The 26382-nt window shown below is 40.8% G+C and overlaps 2 protein-coding genes across 2 annotated transcripts; both read left to right on the top strand.

Moving 5' to 3' along the window:
* Nucleotides 1–1611: 1611 nt before the first annotated feature.
* Nucleotides 1612–13167, top strand: LOC114433658 (multidrug resistance-associated protein 9-like). The gene is made up of 30 exons (XM_028402301.1): nt 1612–1662; nt 1823–1929; nt 2244–2390; nt 2562–2709; nt 2956–3192; nt 3959–4132; nt 4554–4701; nt 5152–5300; nt 5610–5717; nt 6347–6532; nt 6615–6686; nt 6800–6924; nt 7127–7199; nt 7299–7502; nt 7685–7819; nt 8239–8323; nt 8630–8686; nt 8957–9055; nt 9169–9272; nt 9957–10136; nt 10213–10439; nt 10549–10686; nt 10771–10960; nt 11041–11130; nt 11548–11737; nt 11884–12043; nt 12151–12229; nt 12583–12696; nt 12833–12997; nt 13075–13167. The coding sequence occupies exons 1-30, from the start codon at nt 1612–1614 to the stop codon at nt 13165–13167; spliced, it is 4035 nt and encodes a 1344-aa protein (XP_028258102.1).
* Nucleotides 13168–14150: 983 nt separating this feature from the next.
* On the top strand, nt 14151–24602 carry abcc12 (ATP-binding cassette, sub-family C (CFTR/MRP), member 12). Its single transcript, XM_028401943.1, has 31 exons — nt 14151–14266; nt 14976–15037; nt 15260–15393; nt 15466–15612; nt 15680–15827; nt 16096–16332; nt 16413–16586; nt 16846–16993; nt 17526–17674; nt 17767–17874; nt 17998–18183; nt 18268–18339; nt 18453–18577; nt 19022–19094; nt 19207–19410; nt 19593–19727; nt 20096–20189; nt 20468–20518; nt 20633–20731; nt 20826–20929; nt 21163–21339; nt 21434–21660; nt 21816–21953; nt 22047–22236; nt 22305–22394; nt 22499–22688; nt 22835–22994; nt 23102–23180; nt 23772–23885; nt 24024–24188; nt 24268–24602. The coding sequence occupies exons 1-31, from the start codon at nt 14158–14160 to the stop codon at nt 24358–24360; spliced, it is 4182 nt and encodes a 1393-aa protein (XP_028257744.1). The 5' UTR covers nt 14151–14157; the 3' UTR covers nt 24361–24602.
* Nucleotides 24603–26382: the final 1780 nt, after the last annotated feature.

Below are 26382 nucleotides of genomic sequence, written 5' to 3'. Positions count from 1 at the left end.
CTCATTGAGGATTCAGCTCCTGGTTTGAGCTCCATCCAGGTGAATCCAGTATGCTAATGTTCTGCTAACATTGCTTTGACAAACACTTTCTGCAAGGTATTCCTGCAGCAGCTTGAGCTTGGGCTTTGTCAGCGTCATTAGAAAGCTGATCACCGAGCTGAGAGCTGCTACCGGACAGAGATTCTGGACCAAGAAGTGGAAAGTTGAAAGAGGTAAGAGCATGACTCTTTATGGGTGTGTTTTTATCACTGTATTGAACTGTAAATGTGGTTGAAAATATTTAGTTTGAGATAGATTTCAGCTTCTTAGGACCAAGATAAGGAATTTCTAGGATCTAGTAGTGAGGTTAATACACTTTAACACATGTATGTAGAATATTTGTAGAGAATTCTTACTCTTACTCTGGAAGAGAATTCAGTCAAAACGTAATACACATTTATTCACAGTTGTTTTTTGAAATCTAAAAATGTAGTATTATGGTTTAGTTGAATTTGATTCTTGGCGCCTTTCTCCATTAGCCGAGTCCTTCATCATCTGTCATCTGTCATCATCATCACGCTGCAGCAGCTCTATTTGCCTAGCTGGAGGTTGATGCCTGCAGCTGTTTGAAGGAGTTTATTAGTCTGTGTACATGCAGCAGAATCAACACATTGCTGAATGTGTCTCTAGGGGGAACCAGTTGCATTCATTTAGGCAACAAAACTAACTGCACTTGAAATACCACTCACAAGGACAATATTGATCAGGATGTAATTGCAGATGAAATTTGTCTTTTTACACAGAGTCATTGTGTCAGAGTTCGTCAGGAGGGAGGACACAAATGCAGAGGCATGGAGCAGTTAAGGCTAACAAAAACTTCTTTATTCAAAGCCAGGAGGGCAAAACAACACAAAAACCAAAAAATCTAGTACAAAGTACAAAATAACTAACTAAAAATCACACTTTGCGTGGCAGAAAAAGACTAAGTAAAACAGGCACATGGCGTAAAAAGGCAGGAACAAAAACATAACATGAACAAAGCAACTACCTGGAGCACCCCGAGGTCGGGCAGAAGTACATGGCATGGCATGCAAACCGAAACAAACCCTACACCAGACGAGACGAACTAGCAAAGACAGAGGGGAAGACACAGACTATATACAAAGGGACCAGGGAAGACAATGAGGCACAGGTGGCACACATGAGGGCGAGGCAGGTGATCAACAAGGAGGGAAAACACAGGAAGTAAAACACAAGACAATACACAGGGAGGACAGGACTACCAAAGTAAAACAGGAAACACAAGACAAGACTAGACAACTAAACACAAACCCAGGGAAACAAAACACCAGAACTACAGGAAAATAACAATAATTAAACACAGATAAAACTAAAAACCCAAAACAAGGAAAACAAAACCATAAATAAACACCAGGTCGTGACACATTGTTTATCAGCTATTCTGATGTAGAACATTTAGCAGAAGGTTTTGAATGGTAAACAGGCTGGAATAACATTCTTTATTAACTGATATGCTGTACATAAATGTTCCTGGAAAGGGATTTATATCCACAGGTGCAATTCAGGCGTCCTTCTCACCTTGTGTCCTTGTTGCCCTCAGCGGAGGACAAAATGAAGACGGAGAATTCGGTGGAGGTGAACGGCAATCATATACCTCCCACTGTAAGTGCAGAACATGTGGTTTCCAAAAAACATGTTTGATCTATTGTGTGAAAGTGAGAATATTCACCAAAGAAAAAGCACAAAACAAAACGCTCACTGTCTTTCTTTCCGTCTCTGCCTGTCTGTCTCATTCTTCAACTTTGTGTTTCCAACTCCTAAGACAGAAGATGGCGCACAGGAAGATGGTGGCGATGTGGACCAAAGTGAAACAGCTCCATTTAAAAATCTCCTGAAGTCTCTTAAGTCCAAAAGCAGCTCCTCGTCAGAGTCAGTTTCTTTAGATGGTTTCAACACTTACAACACGACAACACAACACAACAAATGAAAATGAAACACAGAAATTGCAATGGTACCTTAAGAACTCCAATGTGCCACCATTAGCCAGCCAGTCAGTGACTTACAGCATCGTTTACACAACCTCTCACAGACCAAGTGTCCAATATGTGAGAGTGTGTTGAGATTACACTATTTGTGTCTAGGTGCTGATTATAAAAGCTGTTTTTGTGTATTTGGTAAAACTATTGTTCTATTCTTGATACACTCCCTGATTAAATATTGCATTGATATCATTTTATGTCTAGGTGCCACCCTTTGGACAGTGCAGGTTTCCTGTCCTTTGCGACCTTTTCCTGGATGACCCGCACGGTATGGTACATATTCAGAAATAAGCTGGACGTGTCCTCCCTGAGCCTGTCTCCTTTGGATGGCGCTGACAAAAATGGAGAAAGGTCTGGGAATCCGCTTGCTGATTTGATCTTTCTACTGTCATACGATGCAGTATATTTAACAGAGTAGCAGATAAAATTTGTATCTAGAAAAAAAACTGAAAATTGTTACAATAATATGAGAGATGGGCACAGATTTGACGACTGAGCTGAGTTGCTGGGTGTCTTTTGCAGGCTTCAGGAACTGTGGGAGGAGGAAGTGTCAAAGGTGGGCCTGGAGAAAGCGTCTTTGGCTCGGGTGATTGTTCGATTTCAAAAAAGCAGACTTCTTCTAGGTGCCATGTCCTTCATCGGCGCAATGTTGTTATCATTTATGAGCTCGGTGAGTATTCACCTCTGTTGTATTTATTAAAACGCCTTAATCACTGAAAATCATACAATACAAAAGGGAGGAAGAAGTATACCCTCTTGTTGGTGAGGATGGGAAGCCTAACTTATGTGTTACTTGAAGTGAAAGCGAGGGTGTCACCACACTTGTCAGGTCGCACACAAACAGCCTAACTGCCACACCAACGCTTACCGTACATGTTCAATGACTTGCAAATGTTCCTTTTCTCTGTCTCATCAGGGTGTTCTGGTCAATCAGATCCTAAACTACGTAGGTGACTCGGGGTCGTCCACAGTGTTATATGGTGTTGGCCTGGCCTTTGCTTTGTTCTGCACAGAGTTCTGCAAAGCTTTCCTGGTGTCCCTGCAGTGGGCGATAGGTCTGCGCACAGCGGTCAGGATGAAAGGTGCCTTCTCTACATTGGCCTTTGAGAAGGTCATCTCTCTGCGGATACACAGCGGCATGTCAGTGGGAGAGGTAACGACTGTTTACACATGTCACATTCTTTGTTAAAGTCCTTCATTGACTAATCTTTTCCTCAGTTCCCCTCAGTTCAGGGTTAACAGTTTTCATTGCAGGTAGAGGTTAAACCTTGGCCTCATTCAAAGGTTGTCCTCACCACAATCTTTAGATCAGTATTTGTGTAGGGTCCCCTTCTGTCTTCAAGCCACTTTAACCCACCTGTTAGCCTTGTGATGTGTGAAATACATAAGTATTTATATATGAAGTACAGAGTCTGAGCCTCTGTTGCAGTGAAGTGGTAGTTGCATGCGTTTCGAGTTTTATATAGAGCTCTAATTAGCCTGTTCACACATGACGTTAGGGCGTGTCTCCACATACAACATGAATGCATTATCAGAGAGCTGCAGACACCTGAAGGAGATGAATTTGAATGTTTACATCCACATCTGCTTCCTTTTCCAGTCTCTTACTATGGTTAGTAAAACTGTTTACAATCGAATGTCAGTGAAAGTTCCATCAATGTTGTGAGTATACCAAGACAGACTGATGTCATTTTGGCTCTTGATTTCTTTTCAGATTTTCCTGACTCATGTGTCATTTTTTTATATACTTTCGACAATTTCTGCCATCTATGGGTTCCTTCCTGATATTAAAGTCCAGCAGGAGTAGGATATATTTTTAGTCAAAAACAGAACTGAAAGTTGTGAAGGCATGCCTTGTTTAAGGGTAACATACTCTGGCTGTGCAAGCTTTCACTGATTCAATTTCTCTTTTCATTCAGGTGATTTCTTTGTTGACCATTGATGGCTACACCATGTTTGAAGCCGTTCTGTATTCGAGTCCTCTTGTTGCCTCGCCAGTGCTCTTAACTCTGTCTGTTGGCTACAGCTGTTACATACTGGGCTTCACCGCACTGACTGGAGTTGCCACTTACTTAGTTTTTGTGTCCCTACAGGTCTGTATGAGATCTTCCTAAATAGATAAAGTAAAATATTGTTATATCACAAAAGTTTAATGCTTGGTAAACCTCTGTTTCCAATAATAATGATGGTGATGATGATGATGATGATGATGATGATGATGATGATGATGATGATGATGGTGATGATGTTGGTGATGATGATGATGGTGATGATGATGATGATTGTGATGATGATGGTGATGGTGATGGTGATGGTGATGATGATGATGGTGATGATGATTGTGATGGTGTTGATGATGGTGATGATGATGATGATGATGATGGTGATGATGATTGTGATGGTGTTGATGATGGTGATGATGATGATGATGATGATGATGGTGATGATTGTGATGGTGTTGATGATGGTGATGGTGATGATGATGATGATGATGATACATTTTTCTCATTACAGATAATGTTGAGCAGGTTCATCAAAAAATTCAGAACTATATACATGAAAATAACAGACCACCGTGTTCACACGATGAATGAGATTCTCAGCAGCATCAAGCTGATCAAGATGTACGCATGGGAAGATTCTTTTGAAAAGAAGATTTCTAGTAAGTCAAGCAGCCACTTGTTAACCATTTGATAATATTTGACTTTGTCATCACATGTCACTGTCGTATCAGATTTATTCTTTGACCTTTTACCTGTGGGATAACTGTGGGTCTCATAATAATTGCTTGTATGCGTATGTGTGTCATATTTCAATATTTTATTTGTATTTAACCATTACCATTACTTTTCATTTTTCACCCTCACACCTAGAAAATTGGGTGCCTGTTGTTTTAACCACTTACAACCTACGTGTGTCTTTCAAGAAGGAAAACAAGTCACCTGATTTCAAAAGACATTTCAATAATCTATTCCCATTTGATTAACTGAAACTTGTTGCCGAATAAGCAGACGTATGGGCATATCAAATAGTGCTAGCAGGATAAGTCAGCATATTTACTATAGCATGAAAAAAAATGAATCAATAAATTATAACTGTTTGTTTCTTGTAGGCTTTAGGACAGATGAAAGAAGTCTACTGCAAAAGATTGGCATTTTCCAGAATGCTAATATCAGCCTCATCACCCACACACCCACTTTCGCCACTGTTCTCACCATCCTGGTACACACTTTGTGTGGGTTCCCGCTTAACGTCTCTGATGTGAGTACAGTACTGTCCTGTCACATTTGTACGCATGTCCACTGTCATCTCAGTGGTTTGTAGAGCTGTAGTGACGTAGTTGTAGCTGAAGTTTGTAGTAGTTCCAGAGAGAGAGAGATTTTACAGCAGATCTGTCTGAGACATGACATTAAAAAAAATAAACACGTAAATAACCTTTCCTTTCCATGCTTGTGCTAAAGCAACCCCTGCTAATATATATATTTCTTGTCAACAACATTGCTTTGGTCCATTAAGACCTGTCAGTGTTGCGTGTTGTGCCCTGTCTAAGTGTCTTCTTTATTACACCAGGCCTTTACTGTATCCTCTATCTTTGGCTGCTTGAGGTTCTACTTTTCTCTGCTGCCCAATTCTGTGAAGTTCATGACAGAGGCTTTTGTGTCAACAGCACGATTGAGGGTAAGCTCTTCCCTTTGTGCAGCATGTGTAAACTAAGATTACGTAGAGCCTTTATTTGTCCCACAATGGGGAAATTGCATTGTTACAACAGCGCAGATACAATAGGGTATAAGACCAAAATGAAAGATACAGTATAACTAAAACTACGAACTATGAAGATACAATACAGTTAAATAGGATGAACATATTAACATATTAGCAGATATTGCAGAATCTGCAACATTATTCAGAACGAATGGTTACATTATGATGTCATTCTGCAGGCAGCATTTTAAGGTGGGATTGCTTTGGCTATGATAACACTTTGCACCAGAACATGCAACTTCAATGGCAATCTGCTAGATAAACCATGTGTTTGCTGCTCTGTTTACTACTGGGACAGGGAACATCATGCTTTAATTTGGGAGTTTAACTGGGGGAGCGGTCTGTGAAGAAGTGGAAGCTCTGCAAGGAACTGTGATGTCTGTGCTTAACTAAAAGCTAGCAAGCAAAACCCATTAGGCCGTAATTCCAGCTTTGGAAAAAATTGAACTTCTTCCAATTTGTCATCAACTCCTACAGTCATTCATTAACACATGGATTCATTATTCTTATTTTAAAGATAAAAACACGATGTGTGGTTGTTTCAGAAATTATTACTAATCCAGAATCCAGAGCCCTACCTGGTGCAAATGAAAGACAGCAACTTTGCTTTAGTGATGAAAAATGCAACACTCTCCTGGAACAAACCAGACAGCCAGCCAGACAACCAGTCTGAGAATGGAAAGACTGAAGCTTTACCAACACTGAGAAACATCTCCTTCACCCTGCCTAAGGTTTGCTTTACAATCAGATAGAGATCAATGAGGCCCTAAACTCTGCTGAAGAAAAACAAATAATCTCTGTTCCTTCCTGTAGGGCAAGCTGCTAGGTGTGTGTGGGAACGTGGGGAGTGGAAAGACATCGCTGATTTCCAGCATTTTGGAACAGGTTGGCTCTTCAAGCCTTTTCACATGATTTCTGGCATATTTACTGACAACAGTACTCCTAATATAATCTGTACTTGCAACTTTTTTCATGCCTGTTCATTCATTATATTTCAGATGTACTTTCTTCAGGGCTCGCTCTCAGCTGATGGGACCTTTGCCTATGTTTCCCAGCAGGCCTGGATTTTCCATGGGACTGTTCAAGAAAATATACTGATGGGGGAACCTTTTGACCAGGCCAAGTAATTAATAACTCAACCCACGCTAATTAAAAACCTAAATAAATGTGGTAGTTACACAATGAATGAACAGCCAATGATGGTAATATGTTATATGTCCAGACACAGAAATGAATGATTCTCAGAATGTCTTTTCGGGGGTTAGTATCAGACTTCTCTATATATTATCTTTTGTGTGTCTTACTGTTTTGTTGTTACTCCTTAGATACACCAGAGTTTTACATATCTGTTGCCTCAGAGCTGACCTGAAAATCCTGCCATATGGTGATCAGACTGAGGTAGGTTCTCTCTCTAAAACTATAGTACAGAATTTTGTAATCCTATACTTGAACCTTGTGGTCAGTTGTTTGAGAAGCTTTGTGCTGTTTTGTTGGTAGATTGGAGAGCGAGGGTTGAATCTATCAGGGGGACAGAAGCAGAGGATCAGCCTGGCCAGAGCGGTTTACTCCAATAAGGACATCTTCCTCCTGGATGATCCACTGTCGGCTGTCGATGCTCATGTGGGGAAACACATTTTTGAAGAATGCATAAAGAAGGAGCTCAAAGGGAAGTCCATCATACTGGTTACACACCAGCTCCAGGTAAGAAAACAGTGAAAAACCAAATCCACAAGCATGATCAAATTTGTTTTATTTACATTATATAAAAAGTCATAGAGTTATAAGGGGGTGTTAAACACCATACATACATGTGAGTACTGTTTGTAGACCTGGCTGCAGAGCTCTGGCTGCAATGCTGAACTGATTACGACTGTGTTTTCTAGTATCTGGAGTTCTGTGATGACATCCTGCTTCTGGAGGACGGGGAGGTGCGGGAAGCTGGAAACCATGAGGCCCTGATGAAGGACAACGGACGCTACGCTCAGCTCATCAGCAACTATCAGATGGAACAGTCCAAAGTAAGAGGGTCACAAACCCCAGTGTGACAGACATACAAAAAAAAGAAATAACAAAGGGGCTTTTTTGACACCACTCTATATACCAAAACATTCCAATTACCCCCAAACCAATTTGCATACACAATAAACAGAATAACAACTAACCTTTAAACCCCTAATTTAATTAATTTAACCTAACATAAAGAAAGAAAAAATAAATAAATGAACCCCTTCCAGCCTCACCCCTGTCACCAGTCCACTTGGTATGCCCCAAAAAAGGCTCATCATCCACACCAGACCTCCATCAGGGCCTCATCAGCACACTCATGGGTGCGCCTACAGCTCCCTTACACACTCTCAACATCATTTATTTAAAACCGGATGATGCTGTAACCTCACTTGTCTCTCTTGCTTGTCAGACTCAGAATGCAGAGGAGAAGTCACTTCAAGAGGCTGTCCCCTCAGCCAAACAGCTGGTTGGGGCTGAAGTCAGACATTGTGCAGACAGTGGGATAGTGAACCTTGGTATGAAAAGCCATCTGTGTTACATCAGTGCAAAAGCAGAAATCTTAATATGAATGAAAATAATAGAGTCATCCTAACCCTGGAAAATCTACAGTAGACAGCAAAGCCTAGGCACCATGCAGAACCTTTTAACCCTTCTCTCAGATGCATTATTTGATTCTGTGTGTTTTTCTCAGTGGTATACATCACTCACCTACCTTTGCAGATGGGTTACTAGATTATTGTAATCTCAGATACTGTGTGGTGAAAATAAATGTGTGCCAACTGGGCTTTGATGTATATGTCTGTATGTGTATGTCATTTCAGCATTTGACATGTCAGATGAAATAATGAATGATGATGGAGCGGCAGCTGATCAAACCTGTAAGTATAGCTCATTAAATTATGATGTTCGGATTTACTGTATGCAGTCAGGAGGTCAGGAGCCTAGAAAGACAAAAGGTGCCACCAAATTATATTGGATCATTTCTGTCTTGTTCAGCAATCTGAATTTTCACACCCCCCTGCAGCACCAACTGTGACAAGAGAGCTGCACCATTTTTTAGGGGAATACAATGCAGAGTTTGATGGTAATATCCAATAAAATACAAAAAGTCACTAAGGATTCTATAAAATCTTTCTCCTCTTCTTAAGCTACTGTCAAGGCTACAGAGCAGCTGGTCAAACAGGAGACCTTCACAGAAGGAGCTGTCCTTTGGAGGGCCTACAAGCAGTACTGCAAGGCAGCTGGAGGTCTGATAGAACTGTCTCTCTCTCTCTCTCTCACACACACACAAACCACACACACATTTGTGTGTCAAAAAAAAAAGGAAATGTGTAGTAAAATGTGTATCTTGTCACTGCAGGTTACATCATCATCTTCTTCACCTTTATGACTGTTTTTTTTGTGGTTGCATCTGCAACGTTCTGCCACTGGTGGCTCAGCTATTGGCTGGGACAAAGCAATGGGGTGAGAATCATCTGTCGTCATTCACACAAACCACCACCAGCCTTGGTTGAAATATTGGTTGAATATATTCTCGGTGAGTGCACAGCTTCTCTCAGCTGGGCACAGTGTAGTTTCTGTTTTCGACATGTCCTTGGACCAGCCAGAGAGTGAGGAAAGGTCAAGCTAATATTTTTAGGTATTAAATAAAACAGGAATTCAGCAAGGTTCTAATGGATGATGAATCTAATAAGTTGTAACTTTCACAATATTTATGTGTAATTGCTGGACTGCTATATGGTAAGTATTAGTATTATTATTAGTAGTATTGTCTCTAGGAGAGGATATGGATAGGGATTCTTGTGGTTCTATTTAGAAAACAAAAAATCATCAGAATCACACAAATGGTGGAAAAAGAAGTTGATTAATTGTCAAGCAGGAATAAACAGAACCGATTCATTGGTGTGTTTTGGCACTGATAGAAAGACAGCAGCAACTTTAACAGGTCATGTCCAGGCCTGTGGGATGTCTGAACTGCACAGTCATCAGTCTATATTGCAGGGATCCTCTTGCTGCATAGAGTGCACTTTGCATGCATTTTGCAAAATGATTGAGATATAATGACTGGCTGCCAAAAGACTCATTGCATTACACATGCAATATATATACATTTATTTCAATCTATTTTTGTTTTGTCTGTTTTCCTAGACACCCAGTAACACAACATCTGTCTATGACATCTATGAAAACCCAGACCTGCATTTCTACCAAATGATTTATGGGGTGACGCTATTGGCTGTCCTGGTTTTGCTCATCATCAAAAGCATTTTTTACACTTCCGTCACCTTGAATGCATCCTGCAAACTTCATGACAACATGTTCAAGACGGTACAGTGGATTACAAGAACTGCAGTATGTCTTACTGAGCAGGTGATTTCTGAAGATATCAATGTTTTCCTTTTAGATCATAGCCAGTCCAATGAGTTTCTTTGACACGAACCCAACAGGCCGCATTTTAAACCGCTTCTCTAAGGATCAACAGGACGTGGACGATTTGCTTCCGTTGCAAATGGACATATATGTACAGTGTTCTCTGCTGGTTGTGTTCATCATTCTCATCAACGCGGCTGTCTTTCCCACCCTGCTTGCAGCTGTAGTTATTATAGGAATATGTTTTTTCCTCCTTTACTTGTGAGTTCAAACCCTTTGAATCAAACATGATCCAATTGATTGAAGAATTTGTGTGTCTATGGGAATCACTGCATGTCTTAATAACAAATATATTGCAATTTATCTGCAGAGTATTCCAGAAAGGTGCTGGTGAGATGAAGAAGATGGAGAACATCAGTCGCTCTCCCTGTATGTCTCTCACCACCTCCACTCTGCAAGGCCTCAGCACCATTCATGCCTATGACATCAGAGACAGCCATATAAAACTGTAAGAAAATTCAGTGTACTGTCAGAAACAGCTTATATTCTTCTCCTCTTTGCTTTCACTAGCATGTCCTTTGCCACATTGTAGGTTCAAATCACTGACTGACTTCCACTCCAATAACTACATGCTCTATCAGTCTGGTGCCCGTTGGTTCTCTTTTCGGCTCGACTGCATGGCTTCTATCGTGACCATGTTGGTGGCTCTGTTGGTGGTGCTTACTAGTAATGAAGTCATTGATCCATCTTTGAAAGCCTTGGCCCTGACTTACATCTTACAGGTAAATCTGACCAACAACATAATGTATATAATATTTTTTGAGACATGTTGTAATGTATGACACATTTTTATTCTCTCCAGTTGACAGGCATGCTTCAGTTTGTTGTGAAACAGTCAGTAGAAATGGAGGCAAGGTTCATCTCAGTGGATCGACTGCTGGAATACACCGAGGTCAGACTTTTATTCTAGCAATCAATTTCAGTCCTGGGGAATGGAAAGATTTTAGCCATAGACAGTAAATTATATGGACAAACCATTGGTGATGCCACCCATAGATTCCTCAAGTCAACACCTGTCTGTCGCTAAAAGCAGTCATGCCCTAAATTATACAGAATCTTAGGTCTTAATGTAATAGAGAGGAGCTAGCTATGCTTTCAGTAATTTCCTGCAGAAGCAGTGTGGCTTGATCTTTTACACAGGGGTCCATTTAGGACAAGCTTTCTGTCTCCATTGACATCCATGTGCTGAAGATGATATTGTGTGTTTGTGTATGTGTGAGTGTGTCAGCAACACCAAGATCACTCTTAGTTGCCTTCCAATGATCCTTCCTTTCTTTCCTTTAAAACTTTTATCTTACTGGGTTTGCAGGACTGTACGTCTGAGGCCCCCAGGCACATAGTTGAGGCTCGGATCCCAGAGGGCTGGCCAAATAGTGGGGAAATCGCCTTCCAAGACTATAAGATGAAATACAGAGATAACACACCCATTGTCCTGAATGGGCTTGATTTCCTCATCCAAGCAGGAGAGAAGCTGGGCATTGTGGGAAGGACAGGCTCCGGTAAGGCTCTGAATCTTCTACACACTGTTATTACAGAGCATACTTGTTAATGATGACAAATCTTCCATAGCTCTGAGATCTAACCCACTTGTGTTGTGACAGCAGTCTAATGTCCAGCTGTTCTTCTCTGTCCTTTGTGTCTGCAGGGAAATCCTCTTTAGGCGTGGCTCTGTTCAGACTGGTGGAACCAGCAGCAGGAACCATCTTGATAGATGGAGTGGACGTGATGTCCATTGGCCTGCAGGATCTGCGCAGCAAATTGTCCATCATCCCCCAGGACCCCGTGCTGTTTACTGGAACAGTCAGGTAACAAATTTAACCCATGACTGCACAGAGAGGTGTATACACATGAGCACATGCTCATGTTCTCACTGCTGTGGGTTAATTATTGGGATCATTGTGTTTGCCTACAGGTACAACCTGGATCCTTTTAATAACTACACTGATGAGGACATCTGGACAGTGCTGGAGAAGACCTACATGAAGGACTCAGTATGTTATAGGCACAGTATGGAGCATCATAAACACAATGTAGCCGTATATTTTGTTTTGTTAATAATTTGACTTTACAATGACCCAAGCACACGCCTAAGCATCTCAATGGCCCCGCTTACATATCTGAATAGTTATCTACCTTAAAAAAGCAGCAGCTCTCTCAACAACAAGGACAAAACACTGTAAATATGAAAATGTGTCATCAGCATTCAACAGGATGTTGGTGTGCTGATGTTTCTGTGGTTTCTCCTTGTTATTAAACTCTGTTGCAGTGTTTGATTACACTCTGTCTAGCCTTATAGTTTAATGTATCAGTGGTGCTGCTGTTAAACGTAGTTCTGTTCTCTCAGATTTCTGCAGTCGAAGGGAAGCTGGATGCACCAGTGTTGGAGAATGGAGAGAACTTCTCAGTGGGAGAGAGACAACTGATGTGCATGGCCAGAGCCCTACTCAGAAACTCTAAAGTCAGTATTTATGCACATATATGTAGATTTCGTATCTCTCTTTTTTTGTATCTATTGGATTTGCACTCATTTTTTCTGCTAAAACACAAAGACTGCTGCATTCAGGTATGTTAATAAGTTCTTGTTATTTCCACAGATCATTCTTTTGGATGAGGCCACAGCCTCCATCGATGCAGAGACAGAGGCTCTCATCCAAACCACCATCAGAGACTCTTTTCATGACTGCACCGTGCTCACCATCGCACATCGCATCAACACTGTGATGCACGCAGATCGTATTCTGGTCATGGACAACGGAGAGGTAACAAAACAAACACAAGGAAGCAAAGAAGAAATGTCTTACTGGAATGTAGACTTAATGAGTCTTCTGCCCAACAGGTGGCAGAGTTAGACCATCCAGACGTGCTGAAGCAAAGACCAGACTCTCTGTTCGCCTCACTCCTCACTGCTGCCAACACTGTGAACACATGAACTTTTATATATTGCAAACTGTGTAAATAGTGATGTATTTATCTCTCTTGGCTGCTGCTGACACAAATGCCTTTTTCAGGAGTTTAATAGATAACTCCTCCAAATACGTCAATAACTACAATGGCAGAAACACTGCATAGTAACAAGTATTTTATCAAATTAGATTTTACAGTAAGTAAATTAATCCTTCAGAGCACATAAGAAACAAAATGTTGTAACGTGAGGTATGTGTTTAAAGGAGAAAAGAGGACCTAGTGTGTATTTCTGTTTTTATATTATTTATGTGGTGTAAATGATTACGTGTAGCGACCCTGTTGTTTGTCACAGTTATGGTTCAAGCTTTTCTTAAGGGGTGGAGAGAGTTAGTCACTGTCTAACACTGCCTTCAGACTTGTACAACTTTTATGTTATTACGAATGCTTCTGCAGTGCAGCTGAGGGATGAATGTAGTGCTGGTTGGCACAGCCTGCTCCGAGCAGATCCTCTCAGCTGCAGAGATTTGAACCAGTGACCTCACAGTCACAAGCTTTTCCCCCTCCTTCAGGCCACAACTAAATAAAAATATCAATGGATCAGTTATTGTACTGGGCCTGTGTTTGGGATGAAGGTGACTCACACACTGTGTGTTATGTTTCATTTCAAAATGTCTGGTATCCGCACTATTTACTTACATGTATTATGTTTATTTATGAAATTTCTATTTGTCCTAGTCAGTAAGCTGTAGACACTGCTGTTAAATGCTAATCAGTATCCAGATTTTTTTTCAGCTTATCTCCTGGATATGGTGTTTACATGGTGTTTAAAAAAAACGACAACTTGATATTCATGTCCTTGCATACATCATTATACCAATTTCCAGATTTTGATACTGATGTTAATTGGCTATACATTTTGAACGTATTGCCCTAAACAGAAAATAGGAAGGGACATTTACCTCTGAGCAGGACAACCTTTGATCTCTATAAATCCACTTGCGTAACACAAAGTGAAATGTTGCTCTGGTGGTGGCTTGGAGTCAGTGTTAAAAGTGTAACACAAGTGGCAGCGCGTCTTCCTCGTCCTCCACACGCAGGTATTGATTCGTTAACCTACTCAGCAGGTAATGTTTTTTTCTCACTTTCCATTGTTAGTTTAGCTTTGGAATCTTAGCTAAGACTGAACAACTTTAATGTACCTTAAAATTACTACTTAATATTATTATGTTGCCTTATTACAGCTGTAAGTAATATATACTTTTTATATTTCCATTATACATTTTTATGTTGGAAACAGTTGTTATATGTTTATTATTGAGGTAAAATCACATTTTTTTCCTTTTTCTTTTTGCCTGTATCAGCCAAGACATTTATTAATTCAGAATAAAACAAAATGACTCAAATTGCACTGCCCTGCTGCTTCGTACTGTTGTGTTGGATCTCAGGTGTGAAGCCCATGTGTTACGACAGAAGAGCTGGCTCACTGTCAGCCTGCTGATTGTTTCAATGTACCAGTACTATGATAACACAAAGGTCACACAGACCTGTCATGACCAAGCATTTAATTTGGCTGCAGGATCTTTGACACAGTGTGGCTGTAGGTGAGAGGTGGAGGTGCCTGTCATTCATAAACTCTGCTTTTGTAAACATTAGTGATGATGTGTGGTAACAAGAGGTGATGGTTTTATGATACACTGAAGCAGAATGCATGACAATTATAATGTGGGTGCAAGATAATAGAAGACAAGATCACATCATCCATGCTGTCTGTATCTGATAAAGCGATGAGGATCTTTAATAAAATGTTCTTAATAGTGACTTTGTTGCCCTCAGCCCAGGACAAAATGAGGACAGAGTATTCTCTGGAGAAGAATGGCGCTCAAAGAGTCTCCTTTGTAAGTGCAGAACCTTTACCACAACATTCCAGAAATCCTAACAAGTTGCTTCCTGAAATCTTTTCCTCTCCTATTGTTTGACTGCATCCTGTGTTTTTGTTGTAGACATGTTTGATCTGTTTCATGTAGCTGCCAAAAGCAGCACATGCTCTCTGTTACCGACTCTCTCCATCGCAGCCTTTCCGTCTTATTCTTTAACTCTTTTTGTTTCTGCCTGTTTAGACCCATGGTGGCATCATATGGACAACTGGAGATCATACTGATGTGGACCCCAGACAAACAGCCCACCCTTCCCCATTTAGAAAATACCACAAGAGCCTACAGACTCTCAAGCCCATCCGCTGGTCCTCAAGCCAGTCAGTGTCTTTGATAGCATATCTCTTCTTTCCCCAGAGATGATATTTGATTTTTTCTTTTTGTGTTTATAGGTCTCACCCTTTGGACAATGCAGGTTTTCTGTCCTTTACCACCTTTGCCTGGATGACCCCAATGATGTGGTCCATGTTCAGGAACCAGCTGGACATGTCCTCTCTGAAGCTGTCTCCTTTGGATGTAGCTGACACCAGTGGAGAAAGGTGTGGGTGTAATAGTATAGGAAGCACTGCAACAGCAAACTCATGAATGTGTGTCTTTTTTTTCTAGGCTTCAGAGACTCTGGGAGGAGGAAGTGGCAAAGGTGGGCCTGGAGAAAGCCTCACTGTTTCGTGTGGCCCTTCGTTTTCAAAGAACCAGGCTCATTCTGTCTGTTCTCGTTGGTATCCTTGCAATGGTGGCTGTGTTTGTGGGTCCGGTGAGTCATCATCTCTCTCTCCTGCTGGAAGTTTAACATCAGCAGCCCCAGTGCTTCCTCTGGTAGCAGCAGTTATCCAAATATCATATTCATTGTCAATCATACTCAATTAATCTTTTACTTAAAGGGGCAGTTCACCCCAAAATATAAAAAATTACTTTTTACAACATAAAAAATATAAGCATACAATAATAAAGTATACCTTAGTAGAATATAACTTTTTTTAGTAAAATCTCCAGCATTAAGTTCAGCTTCTTTGTCCCATCAGGCTGTTTTGGTCTATGAGATTTTAAACTATACCGATGACCCGGGCTCGTCCACAGTGTCCCATGGTGTTGGTTTGGCCTTCGCTCTCTTCACCACAGAGTTTTGCAAAGCTTTCACGATATCTTTGCTGTGGGCGTTGAACCTGCGCACAGCAGTCAGACTGAAAGGTGCTTTTTCTTCAGTGGCGTTTCAGAAAGTCATCTCTCTGCGAGTACACAGCGGCACCTCAATGGGGGAGGTAACTACACATTCAACCCACATGTAAACATCTTCCAGTGCAATCTTTCTCTAAATCTCTGCATCTCTCCTACTGTCCAGATGATTAATATCTTGACCAACGATGGCCACAGATTATTCGAGGCTGTACTGTTTGGGAGCTTTGTGATAGCCACCCCAGTGCTCTTCATCGTGTGTATTGTGTACGCCTGCTACATTCTGGGCTACACAGCCCTGACTGGAGTTGGCACCTATCTGATCTTTGTCCCCTTACAGGTTTGTACATGTGGAACTTAAATACATAACTCACTGTATAGTGTACAAAAATTTGTACATGAAAAAATGTCATGACTATGTAATGATGTCAGTTATGAAGTGTAATGTGATGCTTACCTTGCCTCTCTGTCAAACTGGCTACCTATAGGAAACTTTACACCTTTATATCACTTACACTTACACATATAATACCACTTTAACATTATTTCTTACTACTTGGTTTCTAGTTAAAAAGATAATTTTTTTTTTCTGTTTTCAGTTTGTCTTGGCCAAACTGATAAACATATTCAGATGGAAAGCCATACTGATCACCGACGGCCGTGTTCGTACAATGAATGAGATCCTTAGTAGTATCAAGCTGATCAAGATGTATGCATGGGAGGATTCGTTTGAAAAGAAGATTGCAGGTAAGTGTGCGCAGCATAGGTGAGCTGGCATCTTCATATTGGCAAAAAATGTATGTTGCCCTAAAGAGTTAAATTTAGCCTCCAACAACGTTGCACAGCAAATGTGCCAGTGGAAGTTAGCTAGTTACCGGCAAATCAGCTCAGCCATGTGGACTTTAACATTGCACAAACACCTCAGCTTTGGTGCTTCAATCATATTCAATCATAAGTTCATCATATAACAATCAGGCTGCAATTTATTGGTTAAGTAGGGGTCATCTTACTCTTAAATGTAGAACTTTTAAGTGACAAAATATGCAAATACTATTAGTCAAGTTTTTGGGAGAACTGAAGGAGAAAGTATATCATTTTCATTTGCTTAAAAAAGAAGAGGCTCACTTCTCTCACTATAATGTCGGGACTATAGTATACAGTATTAATACAGTCATTTGAATGAGTTCTTCAGTTGCTGACTGAATAGCTGCAGCAACATGTGGTTTCACTGTTCATCTTTGATCTGAAAATGCACCAAAACTTTTTATCTTTTCTTTAGGCTTAAGAAAAAACGAGAAGAAACAACTACAGAGGGTCAGTTACGTCCAGAATGCTAATACCAGCATCACCAGCATCATCCCGACCATTGCCACTGTCCTCACCTTCCTGGTGCACACTCTGCTGGGCTTACGGCTCAACACATCTGATGTGAGTAGCACAGTGGTGTAGTAGACATTTCCTGTCCATGGCCCACCAGAGTGTACCTGCCAGTGTTTGAGAATTCTCTTTGTTATTACAAGGCCTTCACCACTATTGCCATCTTTAACTCCATGAGGTTCTGCCTGGGTCTGCTGCCCATGACTGTGAAGGCCCTGGCTGAGGCTGCTGTGTCACTAAGACGATTAAGGGTACATTTTTTTGTGTGTGTTTAGTTTTATGGCATTAACTGCTGAATTTTAGTATTTCAGCGCTTGTATTTTGCTTTCACAACTATAGATTTCACTTGTAAACACAATGTGTGGTTGTTTCAGAAATTATTACTAATCCAGAATCCAGAGCCCTACCTGGTGCAAATAAAAGACAGCAACTCTGCTTTAGTGATGAAAAATGCAACACTCTCCTGGAACAAACCAGACAGCCAGCCAGACAACCAGTCTGAGAATGGAAAGACTGAAGCTTTACCAACACTGAGAAACATCTCCTTCACCCTGCCTAAGGTTTGCTTTACAGTCAGATAGAGATCAATGAGGCCCTAAACTCTGCTGAAGAAAAACAAATAATCTCTGTGTTCCTTCCTGTAGGGCAAGCTGCTAGGTGTGTGTGGGAACGTGGGGAGTGGAAAGACATCGCTGATTTCCAGCATTTTGGAACAGGTTGGTTCTTCAAGCCTTTTCACATGATTTCTGGCATATTTACTGACAACAGTACTCCTAATATAATCTGTACTTGCAACTTTTTTCATGCCTGTTTATTCATTATATTTCAGATGTACCTTCTTCAGGGCTCGCTCTCAGCTGATGGGACCTTTGCCTACGTTTCCCAGCAGGCCTGGATTTTCCATGGGACTGTTCAAGAAAATATACTGATGGGGGAACCTTTTGACCAGGCCAAGTAATTAATAACTCAACCCACGCTAATTAAAAACCTAAATAAATGTGGTAGTTACACAATGAATATTAATCATATGAGATGTTACTGCACTAACACAGAAACTATATTGAATAATTCTCAAAATAACTCATTACTTAACCCACACTACTTATTGTCACTAAAAGTAGGAGCTTACCATTAAAAGAACGTAAGCATATGCTATGTTAATATAATACCACCGTCCCTTGTTATTTACACAGACTTCTCTTATGGACAGGTTCTTTTTCTCATGTGAAAATGTTTAACTGAGAGAATGTCCCTATTACATCTGTCAATCTGGTCAAAAGAGAGCAGAGGTCATCTCTGGCAAGATTATTGCTGGCAAGACACTTCATGCTTCATGCAGAGACTGCTGACTTGGTTACAGACTTTACAGAGAGCAATCCTTGTGTTGTTACTTCACAGATATGACAGAGTCGTGGATGTGTGTTGCCTCAGAGCTGACCTGAAAATACTGCCATATGGTGATCAGACAGAGGTGGGTACCAGATCATTCTTCACTTCAGTTCATTCCTTCCTTAACCTATTCTATTGCAAAGATACATTTGTTTTGCCCTGTTGTCAGAAGCTTTGTGCTGTTTTGTTGGTAGATTGGAGAGCGAGGGTTGAATCTATCAGGGGGACAGAAGCAGAGGATCAGCCTGGCCAGAGCGGTTTACTCCAATAAGGACATCTTCCTCCTGGATGATCCACTGTCGGCTGTCGATGCTCATGTGGGGAAACACATTTTTGAAGAATGCATAAAGAAGGAGCTCAAAGGGAAGTCCATCATACTGGTTACACACCAGCTCCAGGTAAGAAAACAGTGAAAAACCAAATCCACAAGCATGATCAAATTTGTTTTATTTACATTATATAAAAAGTCATAGAGTTATAAGGGGGTGTTAAACACCATACATACATGTGAGTACTGTTTGTAGACCTGGCTGCAGAGCTCTGGCTGCAATGCTGAACTGATTACGACTGTGTTTTCTAGTATCTGGAGTTCTGTGATGACATCCTGCTTCTGGAGGACGGGGAGGTGCGGGAAGCTGGAAACCATGAGGCCCTGATGAAGGACAACGGACGCTACGCTCAGCTCATCAGCAACTATCAGATGGAACAGTCCAAAGTAAGAGGGTCACAAACCCTACAGGACCCAATACATTGAAGCTCAGCTGCTCTCACCATGTGTCTTCCCTTATTGTTTAACTGGCTATAAAACTCTCTTACCAATTTTTATTGTTTTACTAGTTCCAAAACTATAAAAAAAATGTCTGTGGATGTTCCCATTCGTCAAGGTCATATGTCAAAGAGATTACATCGAGGCAACTGGACTCAAGGATTTTTTCAACGTTTCGCCACTCCCCCGATTGGCTACTTATACTGAAACGTCTTCAAAAAATGAATTTAAATTCTTGGACATAAACTAAATGGTGAGCTCTAAAACAAGGGACAACCCATTGTATAATCTATATTCTTGATTCTATTGATTGTCAGGCTCAAAAAGAAGAGGAGGAGTCACCCCCAGATCCTGCCCAGTTCAAAGAGGAGGAGGTCAGACAACGTGCAGACAGCGGGATAGTGAACCCTGGTATGAAAACCAAAAATGCCTCAGTACAATAGCAGAGCTCTTAGAATGAACAACACAGCTCTAGATATGTGGCAAATTTGTGCCTGGAAAGAAACCACAAGTAAGACAGCAAACCTACATATTTAACCATTTTTGTTATGTAATAACACATTCAACACACTTTGGAATTTGTTGTGGTTGTTGGTTTACTTTTGAGAAAATACAGTTATGATAGTTGTGTCATATACTGTGTGTTAAAGTGTACACCAGCTGTAGTTGACATATGTGCTTCTTTTCAGCATTTGACATGTCAGAGGAAATGGATGATGGAGTGACACCTGAGCAAATCAGTAAGTATCTACATTCTTTAGGTTCTAGTTCCAGGGAATAGCACCCAGTTAATATATATTATACTATTATAATTAGCAATTGGTCTGTAAACTCTTTAACTTCCTCTTTTGAAGGTCCTGTTATCACTGTAGACCAGCTGGTCAGTCAGGAGTCCTCCACTGAAGGAGCTGTCTCCTGGAGGGTCTACCAGCAGTACTGCAAGGCAGCTGGAGGTCTGATATTCTCACACACACACACACAATTCTGAGTTGTAATACACATATATTTGCCACCCAGTCGATTAATTTTGATGTAACTGTGTTGCAGGCTACATCGTCACCTTCCTCACTGTTTTGAACATTGTCCTAATGATTGGAGCTACAGCATTCTCCAACTGGTGGCTCAGCCACTGGCTGGGACAGGGTGATGGGGTGAGAATCATCTCTTTCTCTCCTTATGACACACACATATAAATCCACACAGATGTCAAACATGCTAGCTAAGCATGGGATCTAGATTTTAGGAAGCTGCATGGCACAAAATTTGGATTTTGGATTTTAAAAAAAATCCACAAACTCTGATAGAAAACCACGCAAGATGTCCTCATTCATTGGAATGATTTTGACTTAGCCTCTCCTAACATTATATCTTTATTTTGTCCCAGTCATCCGGTAACTCAACTCAGGGTAACATCACAGATAACCCACAATTGAGTTTCTATCAGATGATTTATGGAGTGATGGTGATTGTCATGGTGGTGCTTGCTGTCATCAAATGCTTCTTTTACACTCATGTCACCTTGAATGCATCCTGCAACCTCCATGACAGCATGTTCAGGAAGGTACTGTGTCCGAACCCCAGAAATCTACATACCATCAATCAGCAACATGCAGTATCTGGCTAAATTTCTGAAGTTGTTTTTGTTTTCCTCTCAGATCATAGCCAGTCCAATGAGTTTCTTCGACACGACGCCAACAGGCCGCATTCTAAACCGCTTCTCTAAAGATCAAGAGGAGGTGGACACTGTGCTTCCACTACACATGGACCCGTTCTTGCAGTTTTGTCTGCTGGTCACGTTCACTATTATCATCATCTCAGCTGTCTTTCCCCCCATGCTTGTAGCTGTGCTAATTATTGGGGCCTTGTTTACCCTCATTCTCTTGTGAGTTAATACCAGTCTCACTGTAATCCTTTATGATAGTAGGAATTTTTTGCAAGATTCATGCTTTGATGGAAATCGCCTTATGTCTTAAAATCAAGAACATGACAGAAAATGGTAGTTTAAGGTCTGCTGAACATGCTGTGATTTATCTGCAGTATATTCCAGAGGAGTATTCGTCAGATGAAGAAGATGGAGAACATCAGTCGCTCTCCATGCATTTCTCTTACCACCTCCACTCTGCAGGGCCTCAGCACCATTCATGCCTACAACATCAGAGACAGTCATATAAAAAAGTAACAGTTCCCTGACAGGAACAGCTTATATTCCTCTATCATGTCTGATACTAGTGTACATTGTAAACACTATTTTATTGATTCTTTTGTCAGGTTTAAATCCCTGAATGACATCAACTCCCATCACTACTTGCTGTTTCATGCTGGCACGCGCTGGCTCTCTTTTTGGCTGGATTTTATGGCCTCTACCATGACTCTGCTGGTTGCTCTGTTTGTGGTGCTCAGCAGTAATGATTTCATCAGTCCAGCCTTGAAAGGCCTGGCCATGTCTTATACTATACAGGTAAGTTTAAACAACAGAATGACACATGGTTTTGGTTGTAAGACATCTAACGTTTCACCTGTTAACAGTTGACAGGCATGCTTCAGTTTGTAGTGAGACAGTCAACAGAGGTGGAGGCAAGGTTCAATTCCGTAGAGCGACTCATGGAATACATCACAGTAAGAATTCTCTTAAGCCATTAATTCATCTGTTCTGCCAAAGCCAAGCAGTACGTTATTCTATGAGATCATTTCCTTCAAAGTTGGTATTTGTTGGGTTCCAGGACTGCAAGTCTGAGGCCCCCAGGCACATAAAGGAGGCTCAGGTCCCAGCGGGGTGGCCCAAAAATGGAGCCATCATTTTCCAAGACTATAAGATGAGGTACAGAAATAACACACCCATTGTCCTGAATGGGCTTGATTTCCTCATCCAAGCGGGAGAGAAGCTGGGCATTGTGGGAAGGACAGGCTCTGGTAAGGCTCTGAATCTTCTACACACTGTTATTACAGAGCATACTTGTTAATGATGACAAATCTTCCATAGTTCTGAGATCTAACCCACTTGTGTTGTGACAACAGTCTAATGTCCAGCTGTTCCTCTCTGTCCTTTGTGTCTGCAGGGAAATCCTCTTTAGGCGTGGCTCTGTTCAGACTGGTGGAACCAGCAGCAGGAACCATCTTGATAGATGGAGTGGACGTGATGTCCATCGGCCTGCAGGATCTGCGCAGCAAATTGTCCATCATCCCCCAGGACCCCGTGCTGTTTACTGGAACAGTCAGGTAACAAAGTTAACCCATGACTGCACAGAGAGGTGTATACACATGAGCACATGCTCATGTTCTCACTGCTGTGGGTTAATCATTGGGATCATTGTGTTTGCCTACAGGTACAACCTGGATCCTTTTAATAACTACACTGATGAGGACATCTGGACAGCGCTGGAGAAGACCTACATGAAGGACTCAGTATGTTATAGGCACAGTATGAGCACAGTTGAGGTTGCACTGTAGGGGTTGACAAACCAAGAAATTGAGAATATTTGTGAGCAGTGGAAAAATCACAGGTTTAATGCTTAAGTCTGGGCAAAGAGTGAGGTTGAGATTACAATGACAGCACTGACCATGCTTGATGTGTGATAAAATCCCAGAATATAAGTGAATACAAGTCTTCAAACAGCCCAAGCAGAGGCTGACTCCAGAACAATTGGCTAGAAAGGGAAGCTGCTGTTTTTTTCCTGATGGTTAATGGTCAATCAAAGAATTGTGGTGTGGATCACTTATTGGCATTTATAAACATTTAGGGCTTTTGAGTTGAGCAGTGGGATTACAGCACTATGGTCTGGAAAGTTACTGAATTCTTAAAGGGCAGCATAGGGTGAGACTGATTTGCCACTTCTTACTCAGAAAGAATGGCAGCAGCAAAGATTAGAGTGTGGTCACTCCATGGTCAATTCGTTCTTACAGGTCAATGGAGGACCATGTGAACATTAAACAATGTCAGTCCTATGGTTAGCTGTAGCAGCAGTCCTGCTGTTAAATGCAGTTGTCTTCTCTCAGATCTCCAAACTAGAGGGGAAGCTCGGTGCACCAGTGTTGGAGAATGGAGAGAACTTCTCTGTAGGAGAGAGACAACTGATGTGCATGGCCAGAGCCCTACTCAGAAACTCTAAGGTTAGTGTTTATGTTTACATTTCACATTTCTTTTGTTTTAATTTCATTTCCACTTTTTTTCATGCTAAAACACAATTAATTGTTTAATTGCTCAGTATTTTATCAACACAAGTACATTGAGAATTGTTATTTCCACAGATCATTCTTTTGGATGAGGCCACAGCCTCCATCGACGCAGAGACAGACGCTCTCATCCAAACCACCATCAGAGATTCCTTCCAGGACTGCACCGTGCTCACCATCGCACATCGCATCAACACTGTGATGCATGCAGATCGTATTCTGGTCATGGACAACGGAGAGGTAACAAAACAAACACAAGGAAGCAAAGAAGAAATGTGTCTTACTGGAATGCAGACTTAATGAGTCTTCTGCCCAACAGGTGGCAGAGTTAGACCATCCAGACGTGCTGAAGCAAAGACCAGACTCTCTGTTCGCCTCACTCCTGACTGCTGCCAACACTGTGAACACATGATCGCTGTTGTAAAACAGGGCAACACGGAACAGAATATTTACATTTTAGTTTTGTGTAAATAGTAATCCATTCATCATTCCTCTTTGCACCCTATGCATTTTTGTATTTAATGTTCATAGTGGATGTGACCTGTTATATATATGTACAAGATTTTATTTTATTATTTATTTACATCTAATACATTTTGGAACAATTGTGTTTTGTCACATAGAGAACATTCCTGATTACATAATATGACAATGGTCATACTGATTGATAAATGATGACAATGTAAGTTTCAGTTACTTATGTCAAAATAAAATCGGTCATTATTTGCATTTATTGGGATTATATTCCATCTTCTCTGTAGTTCAGTAAATCAGTTAGGTCATTAAGATTGATGGACTGATAATGGTTAATATTGTGCATAGTGTGTGATATAGAATTGAGTATAAATATTTCACATATGTGGGTCCCAAATCCCACCAGCGTCTCCCACCACAGAGGGAAATCTGTGGTCTGTGAAATCCTATTAAGTCAACTGTGGCTACTGGCTTTTAGTAACTCGTTCTCATCTCCAGCCTCTTCTCTGAATCCTTTATCTCTCTGAATCCCTCATCTTCTCACCTCCTGCTCTAAATATGCAACATGTATAGAAACATATATTTTATTTACACATTCGGATGCAGTATAAATGGATAAATTACTGAGCATGAAGTGCTTAGAATGCAGCATTAAATTTTAGTTTGTCTCTTGTCAGACATATATTAAATAAATACATTTTTTACAAAAAACACTGCAGTGAAAAAAAGGCTATAAAGTAATAATTTATTCTGCTGCCACACTGCAATTATGGGATCAATGCAATTATTTTTTTATATAGAAAACACTTTAATTCAGAATTTAATTATCACTCATTTTGACACATTACTTCAGTAGTTGTGGTTTGATTACTGAGAGAAAAAAACATAATTTAATATTGCTTGCATCAATATATTCTGTATTTCACTGATTACCAGTCCAGCAGGCTTCTCACCTATTAACAGTTGGGATAGTTTCCAGCCCCCTGGCTGGCTGGATGGATGAGTATATGTGTTGGTATTTCAGCCACATGATGGCACTACAAGCTTCCTTGTGATAATATATATAGTTTGGCAGATATTCCAGAGTTTCACAAAACTCTGTAGTCAGGACATTATCTCTCACCATAGTATTTAAGGTAACTGGTAGCTAGAAGGAGACGACAAACACTCTACTTTTATTCAATAGTACACAAGCTTTAGCTATATGACATACTCTATGCCATCTTTCATTGTGCTTGACTTGTTCATTGCTCTGCAGGATGTACAATGTAACATTGCAGAATAAAACAGTAAAACAACCACATGTACAGTCACAAAGAGGAGCTTTTTTCTTTTAAAGTGATTCAGAATTTTGTTTATAACTCCTGATCACTTTTGTTTTCCATTCATCACCACTGGGCCTCCTCAGCAGTGCAGCTGAGGGATGAATGTAGTGCTGGTGGCACAGCCTGCTCTGAGCAGATCCTCTCAGCTGCAGAGATTTGAACCAGTGACCTCACAGTCACAAGCTTTTTTCTCCTTTCCTTCAGGCCACAACTAAATAAAAATATCAATGGATCAGTTATTGTACTGAGGCTGTGTTTGGGATGAGGGGGACTCACATGCTGTGTGTTATTTTTAAGCAGAAACAGTGTAAATACTGCCAGGTTTGATTTTTTTTCCTAGCCATTATGTTTATTACTGCTTTGTTTACTAGTTATGTTGTTTCAGTTTTTGCATGTCTCTGTCTCTGACTTGTTGCTTTTGTAGCCATGTAGTTTGGGGTGTGTGTCTTTAAGTGAAATTTTACATGTGAAGCCTGATTCTTTGGGCCCCTGTGGGAGGGCCCTTGACACAGCAGTACTTTCAGTAGAATCTCTCTCTCACACACACACAATTGAAAAATTGTGGTTGAGCTTACACCCTGCAACAAACACATCACACACGCATACTCTTACCACTGACGTACTGGTGTGTGGGA

The sequence above is a fragment of the Parambassis ranga genome, chromosome 3 (genome assembly GCF_900634625.1).
Source record: "Parambassis ranga chromosome 3, fParRan2.1, whole genome shotgun sequence".
NCBI classification, from domain to species: Eukaryota; Metazoa; Chordata; class Actinopteri; family Ambassidae; genus Parambassis; species Parambassis ranga.
The sequence above is the reverse complement of the archived record's forward strand: the minus strand, read 5'-3'. Positions and strand labels throughout refer to the sequence as shown.

What these genes read in the sequence shown, in the direction of transcription:
- abcc12 (XM_028401943.1), top strand. Translation starts at nt 14,158, where the DNA reads ATGTTGCTCTGGTGGTGGCTTGGAGTCAGTGTTAAAAGTGTAACACAA. An exon ending in ATGACAGCATGTTCAGGAAG is followed by an intron (nt 21,340 to 21,433) that starts GTACTGTGTCCG and finishes TTTTCCTCTCAG; the next exon opens with ATCATAGCCAGTCCAATGAG. An exon ending in TTGTTTACCCTCATTCTCTT is followed by an intron (nt 21,661 to 21,815) that starts GTGAGTTAATAC and finishes ATTTATCTGCAG; the next exon opens with TATATTCCAGAGGAGTATTC.
- LOC114433658 (XM_028402301.1), top strand. Translation starts at nt 1,612, where the DNA reads ATGAAGACGGAGAATTCGGTGGAGGTGAACGGCAATCATATACCTCCC. An exon ending in TCTCCTTCACCCTGCCTAAG is followed by an intron (nt 6,533 to 6,614) that starts GTTTGCTTTACA and finishes TCCTTCCTGTAG; the next exon opens with GGCAAGCTGCTAGGTGTGTG. An exon ending in CAGTGGGATAGTGAACCTTG is followed by an intron (nt 8,324 to 8,629) that starts GTATGAAAAGCC and finishes ATGTCATTTCAG; the next exon opens with CATTTGACATGTCAGATGAA.